This window comes from Mustelus asterias, chromosome 18, assembly GCF_964213995.1.
Source record: "Mustelus asterias chromosome 18, sMusAst1.hap1.1, whole genome shotgun sequence".
NCBI classification, from domain to species: Eukaryota; Metazoa; Chordata; class Chondrichthyes; order Carcharhiniformes; family Triakidae; genus Mustelus; species Mustelus asterias.
Window position 1 is genome coordinate 25,554,930 of NC_135818.1, and position 24,634 is coordinate 25,579,563.

The following is a 24,634-nucleotide window of genomic DNA, read 5'->3' on the forward strand; positions in this document are numbered from 1 at the left end:
TTCCTCAGTTTTTGTCAATTATCTGGAAGCGAATGCTATGGGTCTTTCTTCCCTGTTTGGCATAATGTCAGAAAGGACAGCCTCAACTTCATAGGGTGAGGCATCGCATGCCAGCTATAGTGGTAACTTTGGGTTGAAGTGAACCAGCACTTCTGATCTCTTCAAAGCCTGCTCTACCTCCCAATAGGCCTCATCACATTCTTTTGTCCACCTCCATGGCTGTCCTTTCCCCAGCAACCAGTGCATTGGTTTCAACACTGTCGCCAGATCTGGAATGAACTTGTCATAGTAATTGATGAGTCAAAGAAAACCTCAACTGGGACTCATTGTCTGGTCTTGGGGCCTTCATGATGGCTTCCATCTTTTTGAATGCCTTGTGCAACCCATCGCCAAAAGAGTCCTTCACGTTTCTCTCTCTTGACTCAGAACAGCAAGGTCTTGCTCCCTATAGTGCTCAAGAAAACTGTTACTACCATGTTCTCAGCCACTTTATTTGCCCCCACATAAGTGCGGAATCACTCTGTATAAGGTATCCAGCTCTTTGCCTCTTCATCAGAGGGGCTTATGGCACCGAAACTGGCTGCCATTTTGTTTTTCTACCGGCAGAAAGTTTTCCCACCAAACGCATGTAGACCCAAAGCCTCCTCCTGCTATCACCAGCAGCTGCCTGCAATCCAAGTGCCCTTGGCATCCACTTCCCGACTCCCCTTGGCGTCCGCTTCTACACGAGTCTACGCCCAAAACTTCCATCTGCCATCACCAATAGCCGCCGGCAGCCTGAGTCCCCTCGGTACTCGCTTCCCGTGAGTGCTGGCTCCCAGACTGTTCAGACTGAAGTAACATGGTTGGAACACTCCTACCCATTTTTCATGGGGTCACCATGCTGTGGTTATTTTTCTAGCAATGTTCTTCGAAGTCCCGGAGCAATGTTCAATCTCCTCCCCCTTTGCCAGAACAGAACGCCAGTGGAGTGCGTAGGCCGTGACACCACCTCGTCGCCAGTTATTATGTATGCCCCTGTGGACTAAGGGGCATAAAGAATCACAAGGTAGGCTTGAATACTGGGACCTGTGCACTCATTCACGGTCTAAGACTGCCCAACAAGGTCTCACACTGGGTGGAACTAACACTCAGGGGTCATCTGATGCATACTCTTAAAGAGGCAGTCCTTACCCTAAACCCAACATACACACATACATACATCACAAAGGCCTGATCGCATCATTGTGCAGTCTGCAACAACATAGAGGGCTGGATTTTATGACCTCCCAGCCCCCAACCCCAGGTGTGTAAAATACGAGGGGTGGAAAGCCCCTGGGAAGCCCCCCCTCCCCCCATCATCTCAGCCAACCCCAACCCAGACCCCAACACAGTGGGCAGCCTATCCATATTTTAAAATAATTAACAGGCTATTTATTGAGCTTGTTACCGAGTTGTTACCCATATTTCATCGTACCCACCCCATAAAATATTTGGCATGGATGGGTGGGCTGGAATGAGGAATACATTTTCGAAAAATTGTTTTCTAAAGGCAGAAAGGTAACAGAGGGCACAGCATTCAGGGGTGCCTTTGCGTATTGGGGGGAACTCCTCATGTAAGATATGACTCAGCTTTGTGCCTCCTCACCTGGCACCCAAAACCCGCTCACCCCAACTCTAGGCTGTCAGACCCCAACCCAAAGATCCAGCGTCCATCCTCTCTCCTTCATGGAAATACTTGCAGTCCCAACAGTGCCCACTACGCAGTTCTGAAGCTGCTGAGACTGCAAAGGCTATCGGTCCTGCAGCTCTCGATGGTAAGACCTCCATTGTCCAACAGCAACATGTTATCGCGTGTTGGGTGCCAGCTGATTTAACAGCGGGGAGGGAGCGTGGTATGTCCTCACCCTGTGATATTCTTTTCAGATTTACAGAGATTGATAAAAGGTTTAAAAACACCACACATAGACATTTCCATATATTGGGAACAAAATACACACGAAAAAAAATTCCCAAGGTCTCACTTTGTTCCTTCTGTCCTGAAGGGCTGTGACAACATACAGTGAAGGAGGTAGACATATTTATGTCATCAAAGTAAATATTCATCATCTGTGTAATTACTGGCCAGTGAGCCTTACATCAGTGGTAGGGAAATTATTGGAGAGGATTCTTTGAGACAGGATTTTTTCCCACTTGGAAATAAGTGGACGTATTAATGAGAGGCAACATGGTTTTGTGAAGGAGAGGTCGTGTCTCACGGACTTGATCGAGTTTTTCGAGGAAATGACGAAGACGATTGATGAGGGTAGGGCAGTGGATGTTGTCTACATGGACTTCAGTAAGGCCTTTGACAAGGTCCCTCATGGCAGACTGGTGCAGAAGGTGAAGTCGCATGGGATCAGAGGTGAGCTGGCAAGGTGGATACAAAACTGGCTCGATCAAAGAAGTAAGAAGTTTAACAACACCAGGTTAAAGTCCAACAGGTTTATTTGGTAGCAAATGCCACTAGCTTTCGGAGCACTGCCCCTTCGACAGGTGGAGTGGAGAAATTTGGAGTGGGCATTTCTCCACTCCACCTGGCGAAGGGGCAGCGCTCCGAAAGCTAGTGGCATTTGCTACCAAATAAACCTGTTGGACTTTAACCTGGTGTTGTTAAACTTCTTACTGTGTTTACCCCAGTCCAACGCCAGCATCTCCACATCGATCAAAGAAGACAGAGGGTAGCAGTGAAAGGGTGCATTTCTAAATGGAGGGCTGTGACAAGTGGTGTTCCTCAGGGATCAGTGTTGGGACCTTTGCTGTTTGTAATACATGTAAATGATTTGGAGGAAAATGTAACTGGTTTGATTAGTAAGTTTGCGGACGACACAAAGGTTGGTGGATTTGCGGATAGCGATGAGGACCATCAGAGGATACAGCAGGATGTAGATCAGTTGGAGACTTGGGCGGAGAGATGGCAGATGGAGTTTAATCCGGACAAATGTGAGGTAATGCATTTTGGAAGGTCTAATACAGATAGGAAATATACAGTAAATGGCAGAACCCTTAAGAGTATTGATAGGCAAAGGGATAAGAACAAAGAACAAAGAACAATACAGCACAGGAACAGGCCTTTCGGCCCTCCAAGCCTGTGCCGCTCCCTGGTCCAAACTAGACCATTCTTTTGTATCCCTCCATTCCCACTCCGTTCATGTGGCTATCTAGGTAAGTCTTAAACATTCCCAGTGTGTCCGCCTCCTGGGTTTACAGGTACATCTGGGTGTACAGGTACACAGGTCTGGGTGTACAGGTACACAGGTCACTGAAAGCGGCAATGCAGGTGGAGAAGGTAGTCAAGAAGGCATGCGGCATGCTTACCTTCATCGGCCGGGGCATTGAATTTAAAAATTGGCAAGTCATGTTGCAGCTTTATAGAACCTTAGTTAGGCCGCACTTGGAATATAGTGTTCAATTCTGGTTGCCACACTACCAGAAGGGTGTGGAGGCTTTGGAGAAGGTACAGAGAAGATTTTCCAGGATGTTGCCTGGTATGGAGGGCATTAGCTACGAGGAGAGGTTGGAGAAACTTGGGTTGTTCTCTGGAAGGACGGAGGTTGAGGGGCGACCTGATAGAAGTCTACGAGATTATGAGAGGCATGGGCAGAGTGGATAGTCAGAAGCTTTTTCCCAGGGTGGAAGAGTCAATTACTAGGGGGCATAGGTTTAAGGTGCGAGGGGCAAGGTTTAAAGGAGATGTACGCGGCATATTTTTTACACAGAGAGTAGTGGGTGCCTGGAACTCGTTGCCAGGGGAGGTAGTGGAAGCAGATACGGTAGTGACTTTTAAGGGGCGTCTTGACAAATACATGAATAGGATGGGAATAGAGGGATATGGTCCCCGGAAGGGTAGGGGGTTTTAGTTCAGTCGGGCAGCATGGTCAGTGCAGGCTTGGAGGGCTGAAGGGTCTGTTCCTGTGTTGTAATTTTCTTTGTTCTTTGTGTACTTAATATTGTTCTGAGTGTAAAGAAAGGGTTAATTTCCATCTGTAATGTAATATTACAACGTATGAGCCTTTGCCTGTTAACTGACTTCCAGTGTGCAGGTCAAAAGTGAAAATTAAAGGTTGTCTAAGGTAGAGAGATTCTTTTCCTAATTCCAGCCTTGAGAAGGGACCTGATTGAGTATACTTCTGGCTGGCAGCATGTCAGAATCAACAAAGGCATCAGGGCCCTCATTTACTAGTGTAAGGGGGAGAGGGAGGAAATCAGAAACTGGCAGCCCATCTCACCACTGAATGTGAATTACAAAATTTTGTCCAAAGTCATCGCCAATTGAATCAAGTCTGCTCTGGAGTTGGTGATCCACCCTGACCAAACCTGTGCTGTACCCAGCAGGAAGATCTCTGATCAGCAATTGTTTCCCTGACTAGCGCGAGGCTATGTGCAGGACTGCAGGGGTGGATACCTGCCTCATCAACCTGCAGCAGGGGAAAGCCTTTGACAGAAAATCACTACATGATGGATCTGCTCTCCAAAATGGGATTTGGGGAAGGTCTCTGCAATTGGATACAACTGCCCTGCACAAACATCAGTAGTGCAGTTTCAATCAATGGATGGGCATCAGAAAGCTTTCTGATCAAATCTGCAGTCAGAAAGAGCTGCCCTCTCTCCCCTGTCCTGATCGTGTTTTGTATCAAACCTATTGTCGGAATCATCAGGAAAAATGCGAGCACAAGAAAGATGTCAATCCCAGGTCAAAGCCTCCCTATACATGGATTATGTCCACCAGGCAAGACTGTTCTCTTCCTGTGGGGGAGCACTTCAGCGGTCACGGACATTCAGCTTCTGATCTTTGGGTAAGCGTTCTCCAAGGCGGCCTTCATGACACACGACAGCGCAGAGTCGCTGAGCAGAAACTGATAGCCAAGTTCCGCACACATGAGGACGGCATAAACCGGGATGTTGGGTTTATGTCACATTATCAGTAACCCCCACAGCTTGCCTCCTGGACTTACTGGCTGTCCTGTCTGGAGACAATACACATCTCTTTAACCTGTGCTTAATGCTCCCTCCACTCACATTGTCTGTATCTTTAAGACCTGGTTGGCTGTAGAGATTTGCATTCTAATCAGTATTCTGGAACTTGATTTTGTGTCTCTGTGCCCTGTTTGAGAGCAGATTTCCACTCCATCTGACGAAGGAGCAGCGCTCCGAAAGCTAATGGTATTTGCTACCAAATAAACCTGTTGGATTTTAACCTGGTGTTGTTAAAACTCTTACTGTGTTTACCCCAGTCCAACGCCGGCATCTCCACATCATGGACTATGTCACCATCTTCAGCTCAGATCTGCTGTTGGTGAGCAGACCAATGAGCATCTGTGACCAGCACAAACGAGCCTCTGGAGCCAAAGTAAATTGTGGCAAGAGAGAGGCCATGTTCTTTGAGAACTGGGCCAACAAATCCTTTGTCCCCTTCACCATCAGGTCAACTACCTGACGGTACTGGGGATATGGTTTAGGGGGGCTGGGTTGTGTGCTAAAAACTGGAAGGAGTGATTAGCTATGGTAAAACAAAATCTAGGCATATGGAAGTGATGTTAAAAACCTGGTCATCAGGTCCAAGGCCTCTCAATGTTGCTGTACATGCACAGGTCGCTCCTGTGCTGTGGCTATCACCTGAGCCATCTTCCGCTTTATCTGGTGTTTGAAAATGGTCCATGTTCACAGGGGCACGATATACAAATGTGTAGATGGTATTGGAAAAGAATACCCAATACTTCCCTCATCCTTGTGTCTGGCTGCATGAAGCTGTCTGCAGTCTCTCAGTATGCAAACACCAAGCGTTGCTCAGTTGCAAAGAATGGTCACGTTGCTGCCGATCACTCCAAGCAGCTGGAACTTGCTGTACCACCTATCCCTTGTGGAAATGGTATGCAGAAAAACACCTTTGACCACAAGTCCATCAGATATTGGCGCATCAGGCACATCCTAGAGGTTCTATGAGAAAAGGAGGTGATGGATCCTGTCAAAGTCTTTTGGCAAAATGTCTCATCAGCAGAATTTTCAAATAAGCAGCACGACGTAGCTTGGCTGGTGGTGAGAAAGGCCTCCTTGCCAAATCCTTCCTACTTGTCCAGAGTCTCATCTCTGCCGCATGTTGCCCTTGAGTTGATTGAGGTGGCTATGGTCACCTCCTTCTGGAATGTGCCTTTTCAAAAAAGGTCTGGGGAGAGATGCAGTGGTTTCTGTCAAGGTTCACCCTGAGCAGCTCTGTGACGCGGGACTCTGTGCTCTAAGGGCTGTTCCCAGGGATTCACACCATTGCAAACATCAACTCTGGCTCGAGGATCATCTATTCAGTAAAAGATGCTTTTTAGTCTGTCAATAGCCTGCTGGTCTTCCAGTGTGAAGAATTGTCCTTGACCAAATGTTCCAGACTGGCACATTCCAAGGTACAGGAAATGTGCCGAGGTTGGGGCTGGCACCGCTGCTGAAGTGCAATGGAGAAAGATCACTGCCCGAGGCCTTTCAGTCACACTATACTTAGGGGTTGGAAACTGTAGAACCCAACATTGTGAATATTAGAAGTATTGAAATTGTATTGAGGCATCTCAAAGTTGGATATGCTGTATGAAGAAAAGTTTAATTCAATTGAACTTTCTGTGACATTAAATTTCAAATCTTTTTCGAGCTTGGGCTGCATGTTTGGCATAAAATGTATGTTGTAAATATCAAGAACATCACCATTGTATCGCAGAGTGCAACAGGGTGTGTAGAGAAAATATGGATTTTATTGCACTTTATGTAATATTCAATTTGAAATGTTTTGGAATGTACTTTTACACAAATGCTATGATTAAAGTATATTTTTGGAAAAAATAATCTAGAGAGTGAAGAAAGTTATCGAACATCGATCCATGCACTACAACAGAGGACAGGTACATCGGTACTTGATGATACATCTATACTGAACAATGTATAAACATGAGAATTCTCAAGTGGCTGATGGACAACCGAGATGTAATAGAGAGGGTGTTAATGAGCCTGATCAGTCATGAATCCTTTGGAGCTGAGAACTGTAGTAAAGTGTTTGAATTTCTCGGCGAGCTTGTGAGTTTTAACGCAAGTGCTGGTGTTGCATGTATTTGTAACTATTGTCACAAAATCATAGAATGGTTACAGTACAAAAGGCCATTCAATCTGTAATGTTCATGCTAGCTCTCTGCAGCTAGTCCACTCCCCACCATTTCCCCATGGCAAATATTCTGTCTACAAATACTTATCCAAATCCCTTTTGGAAACCAATAATAGTTTTCACACTATGTTTTATACTTCGCGTACATCAACAATAAACGAATTTGAACTCTTATTATATTGAGGAATAACTAAGTAATAACATTGATAATCTACCAGGAAGACTATGTACTAATGGAGGAGAGCAAGGCCCCATTCTTTCTTTAACTGAATTCCACATAAACACAGGTTTCCAATGAAGGTCACTGAATAGCAATCAGAAGTAGGAACCTTGAGCAACTTCCCTTCAATTAGCCACCCCAATCAGCAAAGTTATTATTATGTTTAAGGTCTGATATTGAAACTAGTAATAAACCACCAGATCAGTGGTAGTAAATTAACTGAAACAGTTTATTAACCCGTCTTTATCTTAGCACAGTCAGCACAAGACTCCTAGGCAAGCTCCACCGAGGGTCCATCTTGAGTCCTGGGTCACCTGACCCATTCTCTTTAAGGGGCATGCCCCGACATACATAAAAGTTGTGTGTAGCTCTTGAAATACTGCTCTGGCTGAGATGCACAAAATTTGCATAGAACAAGGGTTAAAGCTCATTCCTTCAGGATTTGACAGGATCATAGAATCCATACAATGAAGAAGAAGCCATTCAGCCCACCGAGTCTGCACTGACTCTCTGACAGAGTATCGTACCCAGGTCCTCTCCCCCACCCTGTCCCTGTAACCCCACACATTTACCATGGTTAATCCATCTAACCTACACATCTTGGGACACTAAGGGGCAATTTAGCATAGCCAATCCACCTAACCTGCACATCTTTGTTTGCCTGGATCATACCACGCTGAGTAACACTGAAAGGCTCTGAGCCATAGGACCCAGACTGTCCCAAGAACACCCCAACCATCCCACAAAAGGCCTCTGCACTGCTGCCTCACAGTGTCAGGGCCCCAGGCTCAATTCCGGCCTCAGGTGACTGTGTGAAGTTTGCACGTTCGCCCCATGTCTGCGTGGGTTTCCTCCGGGTGCTCCGGGTTTCCTCCCACACTCCAAAAATATGCAGGTTAGATTGATTTGCCCCTTAGTGTCAGAGGGATTAGCAGGGTAAATATGTGAGGTTACGAGCATGGGGCCTGGGTGAGATTGTTGTCGGTGTAGGCTTGATGTGCCAAATGGCCTCCTTCTGCACTGTAGGGATTCTATGATTCATTATAGCAAACCCCTCACCATAATCACCAACATTCCATACCCTTACCATATCACCCCCTCTGTGGGTGCCAGTCTGTACTTACTGGGTATTTATCCATTGTTTCTGTCAGTAACATATCACCAAATATTGTTCGGCAGTAATCTGCCATCTTAGCTTGTTGTTTAGGCCTGTTGAAAATTTAAGGAAACAAGTCAGACAGTTTATTGAAAAGAGAAAAATACAAGGCCACAGGAAAAGGGCAAAGGAGTGTGACTAGGTTAGTTGTTCTGTCCTCTACCCATTCTATGATCTACTGGGGAAAGACACTTACTGAGGGAAAAAGGCAGACACTGGAGAGGAGGATGGGACAAAGACAGCGAGAGAAAGACACTGGGAGAGGAAAGAGAGAGAGAGATGGGAGGGTGGGAGAGTGGTCAGAGGAGAGAAACATTCAGCATAAAGCAACCCTTTCATCCCAGGTATCAGCCAAGTAAACCTCTGAATTGCTCCATTTGCAATTTTATCCCTTCTTAAGTAAGGAAACTAAAACTGTACACAGTATTCCAAGTGTGGTCTCATTAATACCCTATACGGTTGTAGCAAGACTTCCCTACCTTTATATTCCATCCCCCTGGCAATAAAGGCTAACATTTCATTTGCCTTTCTAACTACTTGCCGTACCCACATGCTAACGTTTTGTGATCCATATGCAGGTTTTGCTCTCATTTCTGCAGCATTCTTTAGTCTCTCTCTCCACCAGAGAGGGCAACCTCACATTATAACCCATCTGCAAAATCTTTACCCACTTACATAACAAATCTATATCCCTTTGCAGACTCTTTATACAGTAAGTCCTCACTATAAAAGGAAATGGAGTGGATGCAGGGATAACATGTTCCTGTGAAAGTGAAGGGTGGGAGCAGCATGTCTAGAGAACCCTGGATGTCAAGGGATATCCAGGGTTGGATAAGGAAAAAAAAGGAGGCTTATGGCAGATACCAAGGACTCAAAAGAGTGGAAGTCCTAGAGGAGTATAGAAAGTGCAGGGGTTACTTAAAAATGAAATTAGGAGAACAGAGAGGGGGCATGAAAAAAACACTGGTGGGTAAAATAAAGGAAAATCCAAAGGCGTTTTATAAGTATCTTAAGGGCAGGAGGATGGCGAGGGAGAGTAGGGTCCATTAGGGATGAACATGGTAATTTGTGTATGGAGCCGAAAGATGTTGGTGAGGTTTTAAATGAGTACTTGGCATCTATGTTCACTATGGAGAAAGATGATGTAGGTATAGAAATCAGGGAGGGGCATTGTGATTTACTTGAACAACATAACATTGAGAGGGAGGAGATTTTAACGGGCCTAAAGGTGGATAAATCCCCAGGCCCAGATGAGAGGTATCCCAGGCTGCTGTGGAAGGCAAGGGAGGAGACTGCAGCAGCTCTGACAATAATTTTCAAATCTTCTCTGGCCACAGAAGAGGTCATGATGTGGAGATGCTGGCGTTGGACTGGGGTAAGCACAGTAAGAAGTCTCACAACACCAGGTTAAAGTCCAACAGGTTTATTCTGACGAAGGAGCTCTGCTCCGAAAGCTTATGGTATTTGCTACCAAATAAACCTGTTGGACTTTAACCTGGTGTTGTGAGACTTCTTACAGAAGAGGTGCCAGAGGACTGGAGGACAGCTAATGTCCATTATTCAAGAAGGGAAGTAGGGAAAAACCAGGAAATAACAGGCCAGTGAGTCAGAGAAGCTATTAGAAAAAGTTCTGAGGAGCAGAATTAATCTCCAGCTGGGGAAGGCAAGGACTAATCAAGGATAGGTTTTGTCAAAGGGAGATCGTGTCTTACAAATTTGATTGAATTTTTCGCAGAGGCGACTAAGTGTATAGATGGGGGTAGCACAGTTGATGTAGTCGACATGGACTTCAGTAAGGTTTTTGGCAAGGTCCCACATGAGAGGCTGATGAAGAAGGTAACAGTCCATGGAATTCAAGGCAAATTGATAAACTGAATCTAAAATTGGCTTAGTGGTAGGAGATAGAGGGTGATAGTCGAAGGTTGTTTCTGTGACTGGAAGCCTGTGGCCAGTGTTCTGCAGGAATTGGTGCTTGATCCCCTGTTGTTCGCATTCTGGATATGAATGTAGGAGATATGATAAGTAAGTTTGCAGATGACAAAAAAAGGTGGTGTGGTAAATAGCAAGGAGCGAAGCCTTAGATTACAGGATGATATAGGCGAACTGGTCAGATGGGCAGAACAGTGGCAAATGGAATTTAACCCTGAGAAGTGTGAGGTAGTACATTTTGGGAGGACTAATGAGGCAAGTGAATATACAATGAATGGTTGAACCCTAGGAAGTAAAGACAATCAGAAGGACCATAGATCCCTGAAGACAGCAGGACAGGTAGGTAAGCTGGTTAAGATGGCATATAGGACACTTGCTTTTATTAACCAAGGCATTGAATATAAGGGCAGGGAGGTTATGATGGTATAAAACGCTGGTTCGGCCACAGCTGGAGTACTGTGTGCAGTTCTGGTCACCACACTATAGGAAGGATGTGATTGCACGGTCATTGACCAGGATGATGCCTGAGCTGGAGAATTCAGCTATTAAGAGAGACTGGATGGGCTGGAGTTGTTTTCGCTGGAGCAGAGAAGGCTGAGGGGGGCACCTGATTGGGGTGTATAAAATTATGAGGAGCATAGATAGAGTGGATAGGAAGGAACTTTTTTTAGCTCAGGGGTCAATAACCAGGTGGCATAGATTTAAGTTAAGGGGCAGGAGGTTTATAAGAGATATGAGGAAGAACCTCTTCACCCAGAGGGTGGTGGGAATCTGGACCTCACTGTCTGAGAGGCTGATGGAGGCGGGAACCCTCACGACATTTAAGAAATATTTAGATGAGCAGTCGAAATGCCATAGCCTCCAAGGCTCAGTGCCAAGTGGTGCAAAACAATTAGAATAGATAGGTGCATGATGGCCGATGCAGACATGATGGGCCTAAGGGCCTCTTTCCATCCTGTAAAACTCTGTGACTCTAAATTGTAGTTGCATTCCTGAAAATCATGACTTTAAGTAAAAGAACTTTGTGTGAATCATGGGTTCCCATGGGAATCAATGTTAAAGCTGGAGTTCGGTTCCTTCAGGCATTTCTCACCGGGAGAAAACAATGTACAAGTTGAAATATTGTACAATACATATACAGCATTGTGCATCCCGAGCTGGAATAACTTCCAAAATAAACTGAGTATAACAGGAATACTATAGAAATTTTAATTAGATTATACCAAGTCACTCAGTCTCTACTTGAGTGACAAAGAAGCCGGGAGGGGTGGAACGCACTAGGAGCTGGAGTGAGGGCGGAAGAAGCTTGGTGGGAATCCTCTCATTCACTGCCCCCATCCCACTCCCGTGTTACTCACAGTAAGGTGGCTGGCACTTTCCTGTCCCTGCCCTGTGCAATGGCTCGCAAATCTCGTGTCTTGCTCTCAACCAGCAGCTTTGGCTTCTGATGACTGTAGCGGCAACTCCAGCATCAAAGCATGGCGGTGGCTGGCCCAGAGTCCAGCGTTGGGAGGACAGAGCCAGAGTGCAGATAACATAAAATTTAAAATGGCGGCATAATTCTTTTTAAAATGAAAGAATAAACAATGTTATAACAAAATTTCTTATAGTGAGGACTTACAGTATTCTGCTCACAACTTGCTTTTCTACCCATCTTTGTATCAGTGGCAAATCTGACTACAATATTATCTGTTCCTTTATCCAAATCATTAATGTAGATTGTAAATAGTTGAGGACCCAGCACTGATCCCTGTGGCACTCCACTAGTAGTTACACTTTGCCAATCCTGACTCTTTTTTGTTAGATAGCTAATCCTTGATCCATGTTCAAGCTCTTAGCTTGTGCTGTAACCTTTTATGTGGCATTTTATAGACTGCCTTTTGGAAATTCACATACACAACGGGCAGAATTTTACTGGCACGTCTGGCCAAGGTTCGTATGATCCCTCCCGAGGCCAACAGAGAATGCCGTTCTCCGAACCTCGCCCGCTCCCAGACTCGGGGCGGGTGTGCCAGTAAAATTCCAGCAAAATTCCAGCCTACGTCTACAGCTTTTCTAGTCCTGCTAGTTACTTCCTCAAATAACCTGAATAAATTTGTCAAACGGATAGAGGATTGGCTAGCTAACAGTAACTAGAGCGTAGGCATAAATGGGTATTTTTCAGGTTAGCCAAATGTAATGAGTGATGTACTACAGAGATCAGTGCTGGGACCTCAACTGTTTACGTTATCTAAATGACTTGGACAAAGGGATGGATGGGGTGATGGCCAAATTTGCTGATGACACAAAGGTAGTAGGAGAGTAAGTTGTGAAGAAAGCCATAAGGAGGTAACAAAAAGATATAGATAGGTTAAGTGAGTGGGTAAAGACCTGGCAAATGGAGTATAATGAGGAAAAATGTGAAATTCTTCATTTTGGCAGGAAGAATAAAAGAGAAGCATTTAATCTAAATAGTGAGAGATTGCAGAGTTCTGACAGGTAGAGATATCTGTGCATGAATTGTAAACGGTTAGTGTGCAGGTAAACAAGTAATTAGGAAAGCTAATAGAATGTTATAGAAGAGCCTCGGTGCGATTCTCACCACCATGGACCATCCAGGCGTGTGACTCGCCCACAGTGACTGCAGCTGTACGACATTAAGTGGAGAACTGCATATAAGCACTAACAGTCGTGGTCAGGAAGATGGCTCCTAGACAAACAGCCCCAAGATTCACAGATGGAGAGCGAGATGCTTTGGAAGACAGGAAGGACATTTCTTTCCACAGATGGCCGATGAGCCAAGGGAGGCGGTGGCGGCAACTGTCAGTGCCTGTGAACTGGCACGGAGGACTGACCACTAGTGCCAGAAGAAACTAAATGACCACATTTGGACAGCAATGGTGAGTGTCCATCGTGTCCTGCCATTAATCCAATCTGTCGCACCTGCAAATGTCAATCCACCCCCTGACAACCCATGACCTTCAAGCACCTGGGGCTCTAGCGCCTGTCTCCAACCCCTCTAACACACCCCCATCACAACTCCTCCCTGCCAAGGCATGGTCCCAACATACACCACCCAAATGCCCCCTCCCCAACACCTGGTGTCCGGTGGGCTGTGCCAGGGTGCCAGCTGGGCAGTGCCAGGATGCCCAGTGGGCAGTGCCAGACTGGCAATGCCTGATGGCCATGCCGCCGACCACCCAGGGACTTCAATAGCCTCTGATTTCCCCAGCATGGCCAGGGTGCCTGGTCCCCGTTGGTGGGGACCATAAGTGATTCTCATTGGCAAGAGGTCTCAGTATTATTGCTAATTTGGTTTGCCCAGTCTATGGACGTGCTCTTTCTGGCCTGCTGCAACAGTCAACTAGTGCAGCAGGCTGGTAAGATAATGTGCAAGGATGGGCTCGAAGCTGATTTAAATATTAATGTCATGACATTAACACATCTGGCATGACCATTTCTGGCCTCCCAGATGTTTCTGCCCCCTGGACGTTTTCCCCCTCATCGGCGAGACCTCTCATGAGGTTGTAGATTGTGCTGGCGCCCAGTTCTGCTGCTGTTGATGACCCACAGTACCCCATGGATGCTCAGTCTTGAGTTTCTAGATCTGTTAGAAGTCTGTCCCATTTAGTACGGTGATAGTGCCACAAAACACGATGAAGGTTCTTCTCAATGTGAAGGTGAGAATTCATCTCCATAAGGACTGTGGGGTGGTCACTCTTGCCGATACTGTCAAGGACAGATGCATCTGTAGCTGGCAGATTGGTAAGGTTGATGCCAAGTATGTTTTTCCCTCTTGTTGATTCCCGCATCACCACAGGGGTGGAATGGCAGCACAGTAGTTAGCACTGCTGCTTCATAGCACCAGGGACCCGGGTTCAACTCCCGGTCTTGTGGAGTCTACACATTTTTCCCGCATCTGCATGGGTTTCCTCCGGGTGCTCCGGTCCCTCCCGCAGTCCAAAAGATGTGCTAAATATTCCCTCAGTTACCCAAACAGGCGCCGGAGTGTGGCGACTAGGGGATTTTCACAGTAACTTCATTGCAGTGTTAATGTAAGCCTATTTGTGACTAATAAATAAACTTTTAAAACTTTTCACCTGCTGCAGACCCAGTCTAGCAGTTATCTCCTTTAAGAGCAGCTCGATAAGTAGTGCTGCTGCTGAGCCACTCTTGGTGGTGGACATTGAAATTCCCCACACATTTTACGCCCTTTTCACCCTCGGTTCTTCCTCCAATTGTTCAACATGGAGAAATACTGATTCATCAGCCGAAAGAGGATGGTATGAGAGTCAACCATATTGCTGTGGCTCTAGAGTCACCTGTAGGCTAGACCAGGTATTGAGAGTCAACCATATTGCTGTGGCTCTAGAGTCACCTGTAGGCTAGACCAGGTAAGGATGGCAGATTTCCTTCCCTAAAGGACATCAATGAACCAGATGGGTTTTCCAACAATCGACAATGATTTCATGGTCACCAGTAAGAGGTTTCCTTGCCCATGTTTAACATGAAGCCATGAGACTTTATGGGGTCCAAAATCAATGTTAAGGACTCCCAGAGCAACCCCCCCCCCCCCCCCCCCCCCCCCCAGACTGTATACCACTGTGCCGCCGCCATCTCTGCTGGGTCTGTCCTGCCGGTGGGACAGGACATATCCAGGGGTGGTAATGGTGGTGCCTGGGGTATTATCTGTAAAGTATGATTCTGTGAGAATGACTATGTCAGGCTGTTGCTTGACTAGTCTGTGAGAGAGCGCTCCCAATTTTGGAACTAGCCGCCAGATGTTAGTAAGCAGGATCATGCAGGATCGACAGGGCTGTTTGTTTTGCCTGGTGTCTAGGTCCGTGCCAGGTGGGCCGTCCGGTTTCATTCTTTTTTATTGACTTGGTAACGATTGACACAACTGAGTGGCTTGCTAGGCCATTTCAGAGGGCAGTTGAGAGTCAACCATATTGCTGTGGCTCTAGAGTCACCTGTAGGCTAGACCAGGTAAGGATGGCAGATTTCCTTCCCTAAAGGACATCAATGAACCAGATGGGTTTTCCAACAATCGACAATGATTTCATGGTCACCAGTAGACACTTAATTTCAGATATTTTTTATATATATGAGGGGCGGCACGGTAGCACAGCACTGCTGCTTCACAGCTCCAGGGTCCTGGGTTCGATTCCCGGCTCGGGTCACTGTCTGTGTGGAGTTTGCACATTCTCCTCGTGTCTGCGTGGGTTTCCTCTGGGTGCTCCGGTTTCCTCCCACATCCAAAGATGTGCAGGTTAGGTTGATTGGCCAGGTTAAAAATTGCCCCTTAGAATCCTGGGATGCGTAGATTAGTGGGTAAATATGTGGGGGTAGGGCCTGGGTGGGATTGTGGTTGGTGCAGACTCGATGGGCCGAATGGCCTCCTTCTGCACTGTAGGGTTTCTATGATTTCTATGATGATTTTTTATTGAATTCAAATTCCACCATCTGTCTTGGCAGGATTCAAACCCGGGTCCTCAGAACATTAGCTGAGTTTCTGGATTAATAGTCTAGCGATAATATCACTATGCCATCTCTTCCTTGCACCCCCACTCATCTCTTCCCCCATCCCCCCATCCATTTCTTCCCACCCCCGTCCATCTTCCCCTGCCACCCCGTCCATCTCTCCCCCATCCCATTCATTCTCTCCCCCATATCTCGCCCCCACCCCCTTCCGTCTCTTCCCCGCATCCTCCATCCATCTCTCCCCAGGGTTTGAATTATAAGGAGAGGCTGGATAGGCTGAGACTTTTTTCCCTGGAGCATAGGAGGATGAGGGGTGACCTTATTGAGATATATAAAATCATGAGGGGCATAGATGAGGTGAAGAACCAAGTTCTTTTTCTCAGATTAGGGGAATCCAAAACTAGAAGGCATAGGTTTAAGGTGAGAGGGGAAAGCTTAAAAGGGACCTGAGGGGCAACTTGTTCGCACAGAGGGTGGTATATGGAATGAGCTGCCAGAGGAGGTGGTAGAAGCAGGTACAATTACAACATTTAAAAGACATTTGGACAGGTACATGGATAGGAAGACTTAGAAGGATGTGGCCCAAATGCAAATGGGACTAGTTCAGTTTAAGAAACCTGGTTGGCATGGACAAGTTGGGCCGAAGGGCCTGTTCCTGTGTTGTATATCTCTATGACTCTATAACAATTCTGTGATTCCATGTTATTGTCATGCGACTTTCTACATCATATTGTGGACAGTACTGTTCCCTTGCTGTGCCTACTGCCATTATGCTACAGTTGCTAGGCTACCATATCATACTGAAGCATGAATCAGGAAGTTGGATAGGCAAGTAAAAGACATTATCATGCACTAATTTTAATCAAATTCACTTCAAACTATGGCATTTCTGTTACTAGTATAAAACCCAATCCGGATGTTAAATGGAATGTGAAATGGGCAGAGATCTGGAGTAACCAGCCAGCATTTGGTTTTGCCCAATAAATGCGTACGAGTGGAGTACCCAACTGGGCACAAATAAAAGGAACTTTTGTGGGTGTTTTTGTGAACAACTACCTTAACTTTGGCAGAAAATTTATATGAATCTCAGATACATGGGAGTGGGAACTCTGTCATAGTGAACATTCTGCAGACCTCTACTCCCCTCCCCATTGTCAGAAATTTCTACCCTGCTCTTCTGTGCACTTTCTAATCTTTCCAAAAGGTTAAATTTACTTACGAGTCAACATGGTTCTCAAAGGACAGTATAACTGGGTACTGGGAGGTTTTGAAAGCACTTTCTGCTATAGCCTCGATCACATCCTGTCACAGAAAACATCAAATAACATGTTCATTTCCAGCAAACAAGTGCTGTTTGTTACTCACAGCTGATTAACATTCTGAGATTGTTTGTAGTGATCAGTCCATGTGCTCAATAGACCTTCATTGGAAGGTCTGCTCTACCATTCAACTAAACCATGGCTGATCTTTACCTCAACTGCCAGTGCTCCCTAAACCTCAATACCCCTTATAGTACACAAACAACTACTGACACAAACTCATGTTAAGAGCACACAATCTTGTGTTGGTGCGTACAGGCTAATTTTAACAGCACACAAACTAGTGTTAAAGGCATACAAACTGACATTAATGGCATACAAACTAATGCATCTACATGCATGTCCACACATGAGTGTATGTGTGCATGGTAGGCATGTGTACACGTGTTTGCTCATGTATGTGTGAATGTATGTCTGTACATGTTTGTGATTATGCATGCATGAGTGAGCACGTATGCCTTCCTCTGCATATCCACGTGTGCTAATACACGCAGCTGCATACAGGTTGGGTTGGAATTATTGTACCATCAGTTTTGGTCATATAAACACAAATTTGAATGAACATTATAAAAACTTACGTCATGTTAATACCAGTTTGTGGGCATTAAAGCTAATTTGTGTGAAGTTAACATCAATTTGTGGATTGTTAACATTAGTGTATGCGTCATTAACAATAGTTTGTGTGACATTAACACCAGTTTGTGGCTACTAACAGTAGATTTGGTGCTGTTAACACTAGTTTGAGTGATGTTAACATTAACTTATAGGAAGCAATGCTAGTTTATGAACTAATCGCACTATTTTGCCTCCACCACCACTAACTGAGGGTTTTATTAATAGTTAAGTAACCATCACAAGTTTACACAATTAGGTTCCAATATAATTTTAATATTGTAAATGCTTTGATGTGCTGGTTATATGCCTAAATGAAACCAGTCTGGAATTTGGTCAAGTAGATCAGGTACACTGTGATCTCACACTCAGATCTGGCCTATGCAACATTGGCCAGTGCACTGGGTAAGTTCCTTTTTGTGTCTAACTAAAGAACATCAAAAATCCATGTGAAGTGCTTTAATTCCTTTTGGAACAGCAAGAGTTGAAACACAGTTTAACTGCAGAGACCAGGCAGGACTCAGACCACTGTCAAGAGATGCTGAGTGCTGAAGATCATGTTCAACAGAGAGAGGAAAGTTGATCAGAGATTTGAATGTCTCAATGAACCTGTGCAACAATGTCAACTACATTAAAACACATCAACACATCACTGGTTTGAATTACCACCTCGATAAAACCATCTCCCAGCTTTTGCCCTGTCCTCTTATGAAGTACAAAATTCATTACTTTACTAGAATGCTACCGGGACTTGATGGATTGAGTTATAAGGAGAGGCTGGATAGACTGGGACTTTTTTCCCTGGAGTGTAGGAGGCTGAGGGGTGATCTGATAGAGGTCTATAAAATAATGAGGGGCACAGATCAGCTCGACAGTCAATATCTTTTCCCAAAGGTAGGGGAGTCTAAAACTAGAGGGCATAGGTTTAAGGTGAGAGGGGAGAGATACAAAAGTGTCCAGAGGGGCAATTTTTTCACACAGAGGGTGGTGAGTGTCTGGAACAAGCTGCCAGAGGTAGTAGTAGAGGCGGGTACAATTTTGTCTTTTAAAAAGCATTTAGATAGTTACATGGGTACAATGGGTATAGAGGGATATGGGCCAAATGTGGGCAATTGGGATTAGCTTAGGGGTTTTAAAAAAAAAGGGCGGCATGGACAAGTTGGACCGAAGGGCCTGTTTCCATGCTGTAAACCTCTATGACTCTATTAGATTACCTTGAAGAGAATTTCTGTTGTCATGGTGAAACCATGCGTGATGATTGGTTCTTCATCTGGCGGCCGTCCTTTCCAACAATCAAGCTCCAAACAACGACAGCCAGCGAGGAGGACCTGGCGATACATCTCAGGGGAGGATATCCCAGAGAACTGTCCAGCTAGAAGGTTTAATGGAAAGCAGAAAGGACCAAAATCAAAGGTAAAAATGCCCTTTGAAGGTAAGAATTCCTTGATAAATGTTCAGAATATTGGATGACTGTACCAATTGATCAATAGTGTACATATTTATTAATGAGCACATATATTCATCAATAGTACGCATATTCATCAATGATACACATAATATCATTTAGTCTTCAATATATGGTCATATTCTGTTAGGGCATGTATTCTTCAATGGGTACACTTCAAAATATATTCATGAATGGAAATGGATAAAGATAAGGAATAGTAGGGGGAGAAAGACACTAGTAGGCGTGGTCTATAGGCCCCCAAATAATAATGTTGAGGTGGGGAGGGCTATAAACAAGCAAATAATGGATGCGTGCAAAAACGGATCGGCAATAATCATGGGGGACTTCAACCTGCATATTGATTGGCTGACTCAAGTTGGAAGGGGTGGGATGGCGGAAGAGTTCTTAGAATGCTGTCGGGATAGTTACCTTGAACAGTATGTTACAGAACCGACGAGGGAACGAGTTATCTTAGATCTGGTAATGTGTAATGAGGTGGGTAGAATTAAGGATGTTCTTGTGAAGGACCCTCTTGGGTCAAGTGATCATAATATGGTCGAATTTCTGGTACAAATGGAAGAGGAGAAAGTAGGGTCCCATACCACTGTCCTCTGTTTGAACAGAGGGAAGTACGATAGGATGAGGGCTGAATTGGCTAAGGTGGACTGGGAGAGCAGACTGGTAGGTAGGACAGCTGAGGAACAGTGGAGGATTTTTAAGGAGATCCTTTTCAGTACTCAGCAACAATATATTCCGGAGATCAAGAAGGACTGTAAGAATCATAGAATCATAGAAACCCTACAGTGCACAAAGAGGCCATTCGGCCCATCGAGTCTGCACCGACCACAATCCCACCCAGGCCCTACCCCCATATCCCCACATATTTACCCACTAATCCCTCTAACCTACGCATCTCAGAGCACTAAGGGGCATTTTGAGCTTGGCCAATCAACCTAACCTGCACATCTTTGGACTGTGGGAGGAAACCGGAGCACCCGGAGGAAACCCACGCAGACACGAGGAGAATGTGCAAACTCCACACAGACAGTGACCCAAGCTGGGAATCGAACCCAGGTCCCTGGAGCTGTGAAGCAGCAGTGCTAACCACTGTGCTACCGTGCCGCCCTAATTCCTGTTGGATAGAAAAGGGATAACCAGCCGTGGATAACGAAGGAAATTAAGGAGAGCATTAAATTAAAGACCGATGCGTACAGAATGGCCAAAAATAGTGGAGAATCGGAAGATTGGGAAAACTTTAAGAAACAACAAAGAACGACTAAGAAAGCGATAAAGAAAGGAAAGATAGGTTATGAAGCTAGGCTAGCTCTAAATATAAAAAATGATAGTAAAAGCTTTTACAAATATATAAAAAGGAATAGAGTGGCAAGAGTGAATATTGGACCCTTGGAGGACGAGAGGGGGGATTTAATAGTGGGAAGTGAGGAAATGGCTGAAACTTTAAATAAGTTCTTTGTGTCGGTCTTCACGGTGGAGGGCACAAATAGTTTACCGAATATTAACGATAGAGGGTTGGTAGGAGGAGAGGTACTCAATACAATTAATGTTACCAGGGAGGCGGTGCTTGGTAGACTAATGGGACTGAAGGTGGACAAGTCCCCGGGCCCGGATGGAATGCATCCCAGGGTACTGAAAGAAATGTCAGAGGTAATAGCGGATGCGTTAGTGGTTATTTATCAAAATTCGTTGGATTCTGGGGTAGTGCCGGCAGATTGGAAAACGGCTAATGTTACGCCACTGTTTAAAAAAGGAAATAGACAAAAGGCGGGTAACTACAGGCCGGTTAGCTTAACGTCTGTAGTTGGGAAAATGCTGGAATCCATCATTAAAGAATAGCAGGCCATCTGGATAAGAATGGTTCAATTAAGCAGACGCAGCATGGATTCATGAGGGGAAAGTCGTGCTTGACGAACTTGTTGGATTTTTATGAAGATGCGACTAGTGCGGTTGACGGAGGGGAACCGGTGGATGCGGTGTTTTTGGATTTCCAAAAGGCGTTTGATAAGGTGCCTCACAAAAGGTTGCTGAAGAAGATTGGGTCACACGGAGTTGGGGGTAGGGTGTTAGCGTGGATTGGGGATTGGCTATCCAACAGGAGGCAGAGAGTCGGAATAAATGGGTGCTTTTCTGGTTGGCGGATGGTAACTAGTGGCGTGCCGCAGGGATCGGTACTGGGGCCTCAACTATTTACCATTTATATAGACGATCTGGAGGAGGGGACTGAGTGTAGGGTAACAAAGTTTGCAGATGACACAAAGATAAGTGGAAAAGTGAATAGTGTGGAGGGCGTAGAAGGTCTGCAGAGAGATTTGGACAGGCTGAGTGAGTGGGCGAGGATCTGGCAGATGGAGTATAACATTGACAAATGCGAGGTTATTCACTTTGGAGGAAATAATAGCAAATTGGATTATTATCTAAATGGAAAAAAATTACAACATGCTACTGTGCAGAGGGATCTGGGGGTCCTTGTACATGAGACGCAAAAACCCAGTCTGCAGGTGCAACAGGTGATCAAGAAGGCAAATGGGATGTTGGCCTATATCGCAAGGGGGATAGAATATAAAAGCAGAGATGTCTTGCTGCATCTGTACAGGGCATTGGTGAGGCCGCAGCTGGAATACTGTGTGCAGTATTGGTCCCCTTATTTGCAGAAGGATATATTGGCCTTGGAGGGAGTGCAGAGAAGGTTCACCAGGTTGATACCAGAGATGAGGGGTGTTGATTATGAGGAGAGACTGAGCAGATTGGGTTTGTACTCGTTGGAATGTAGAAGGCTGAGGGGGGATCTTATAGAGACCTATAAGATAATGAAGGGGCTGGATAGGATAGAGGTGGAGAGATTCTTTCCACTTAGAAAGGAAGCTAGAACTAGAGGGCACAGCCTCAAAATAAAGAGGGGTCAGTTTAGGACAGAGTTGAGGAGGAACTTCTTCTCTCAGAGGGTGGTGAATCTCTGGAATTCTCTGCCCACTGAAGTGGTGGAGGCTACCTCATTGAATATGTTTAAATCACGGATGGATGGATTCCTGATCGGTAAGGGAATTAGGGGTTTTAGGGATTAGGCGGGTAAGTGGAACTGATCCACTTCAGATCAGCCATGATCTTATTGAATGGCGGGGCAGGCTCGAGGGGCTAGATGGCCTACTCCTGCTCCTATTTCTTATGTTCTTATGCCTGTCCATTCATGTGTGTATATGTTCACCAGCAAGTCCCCAAATATATGAATCCATGTACTCATCTAAATGTAAATATATTGAGTAGTTATGAATGTGTACTCAGACTCATCAATTAAGTAATAGGGGATAACTGTTGGAAAATAATGGCCCATTCATAGTTCAACTCTTGGTCTTCAGCTCGAATTGCTGGACGACTTTTATCAATTAAATAAGCAGCTTTCTCCTAAACCTGCTCTTAAAATGTTTTTCAGAACAAGTAGTACGATTATGTTTAATACTTTTCACTATCTTTCCTTTTTCATGCCATTTGTAGCCCTCATGCGGCAGATGCATGGGAATACCATCAAGTTCCACATCATCCTGACTTGGAACTATATCACCATTCCTTCACTGTGACTGAATGTACCTACACCATATGACAAAGACACACTCCCAGATTCTCCCTTTTCAGTTTCTATTTGTGTCCTCCAATGTTTTTACCTGTGAGATAGGTGTTGTGCGATGAGTTGATGAAGTAATGTGACAAAGGCTGCGTCATGTCCTGATGTACCGTCAGCCTGTCTGGGAATATCAGGTTGTTCTCTGGACCAGACAAATACCAGATCAGCCCCTCGGGAGATATGTGACCTGTGAAAGAACCAAAAGAGTTATTACACCAGGGATTGAGCTGAGGGAAAGAGCAGCTAGTGAGCCTGAACCAGAGACACTGTTAACTGTTCAATCCAAGAGAATTTACGCAAAAATTGTCCAGATTCAACTGTAAAAAGACAGATTAAGGTCATTGAGCAGGTGTTTATGAATGGTTGCTTACAGAAAACCTCATACCTCTCTATTAGGGTCTGTTGTTCCCCTTCCTACCTCTTATAGTCCTTTCATCCCTCTTCCAATCCCTCTCATTCCCATATATCCCTCTATGACGGTTTGAATTTACAGAGCATCTTTATTGTAATAAAATGTCCATAGCACTTTCCAAGTATCGTTCTTCTTCATTTCCCTCCCTGCAGGCAAGTCCTTGGCGATTATTTGCCAAACCATGACTAAGTGTTTTGTTACCTCTTGATTCTACGGTGAGGAGGCTGGCCTGGAGCCTGCCTGATCTAGGATCGAACCATGTGATCCACATGCTAGCCATCTAGCCAATTGAGATAACCGGTTCCCTTTAACAGCAAAGTTTGACACAGAGCCACTTATGTAGCATTGGGCTGGATTTTATACTCCCCTACTAGCAGGTTTGAAGTGAAGTGGTACATAAAATGTAGTGTGTGACCTTCCTGCCAGTGATCTACCTGCCTTCAACTTGTCTGAAATTTTGCAGGAGCGGGGAAGGCACTCGGCAGCCTTCTGGCTCTTGGACTTATTAAACTGCTTAAGTGGCTGATTAATGGCCACTTAAGGACCTTATTCCACCTTTGCTGGTACCTTACCCTAGGCAAGGGAGGCTCACCTCTTGCTGAAAGTCCAGAAGCTTTAGCTGACTGGGCTGGTATTGGACACGGTGGTGGGATCCTTTTTGGGGGTCCTCTGGCCAATCAGAAGCACGTCAGCCCTGTCCCCCAGCCTCAACCCTCCTCTCAGCTTCTTGAACCCAGCCCCACACTTGCCCAACACATCCATGCTGACATCTCTCAATCCTGGACTTTGTTGGGCTCCTCAGCATAATGTGACTGCCTGCAATCATAGCAGTGGTCATCACTCCCTGCTGGTGCAGCTGGTACTGCAGAGTTGCCAGCCATTCAATTAACCAGCATCTTTCAAAGGCAAGACTTTCTCCTGAGCAAAGGTTGTAAGCCTTGCCTTAATGCAGTTGGCATTGCTCCCAATGTTAAATGCTGCAGGGCAGCCTTCGGGGGTGGGAGGAGCGGTGTTGGTGGGAACTGTGGCTCCCATAAAATCCAGCCCATTAGATCAGATGAAGGTCAATGAGGTAGGTTTTAAGGAGTCTCTTAAAGGAGAAAAGCGGGGTAGAGAGGCAAAGAGGTTAAGGGAGGGAATTCCTGAGCTTATGGCTGAGGATGCTGAAGACATGGCCAATGATGGAGTGATTAAATTCAGGAATACTCAAAAGGTCAGAATTGCAGAGATCACAGTGAGCTGTCGCACTGGAAGAGGTTACTGAGGTAGGAAGGGGCAAGGCCACAGAG

At 45.4% G+C, this 24,634-nt stretch overlaps 1 protein-coding gene across 1 annotated transcript in view; it reads right to left on the reverse strand.

Annotated features, from left to right (window-relative positions):
• The window catches only part of LOC144506814 (1-phosphatidylinositol 4,5-bisphosphate phosphodiesterase beta-2-like), an 82,609-nt gene that overhangs the window by 23,832 nt on the left and 34,143 nt on the right, over positions 1-24,634 (reverse strand). The window contains exons 8-11 of the mRNA XM_078233172.1: positions 22,974-23,120; positions 19,067-19,224; positions 17,141-17,223; positions 8,498-8,582 (exon numbers count right to left, since the gene is read on the reverse strand). Coding sequence (XP_078089298.1) covers positions 8,498-8,582; positions 17,141-17,223; positions 19,067-19,224; positions 22,974-23,120 — 473 coding nt within the window. The remainder of the gene's footprint in view (positions 1-8,497; positions 8,583-17,140; positions 17,224-19,066; positions 19,225-22,973; positions 23,121-24,634) is intronic.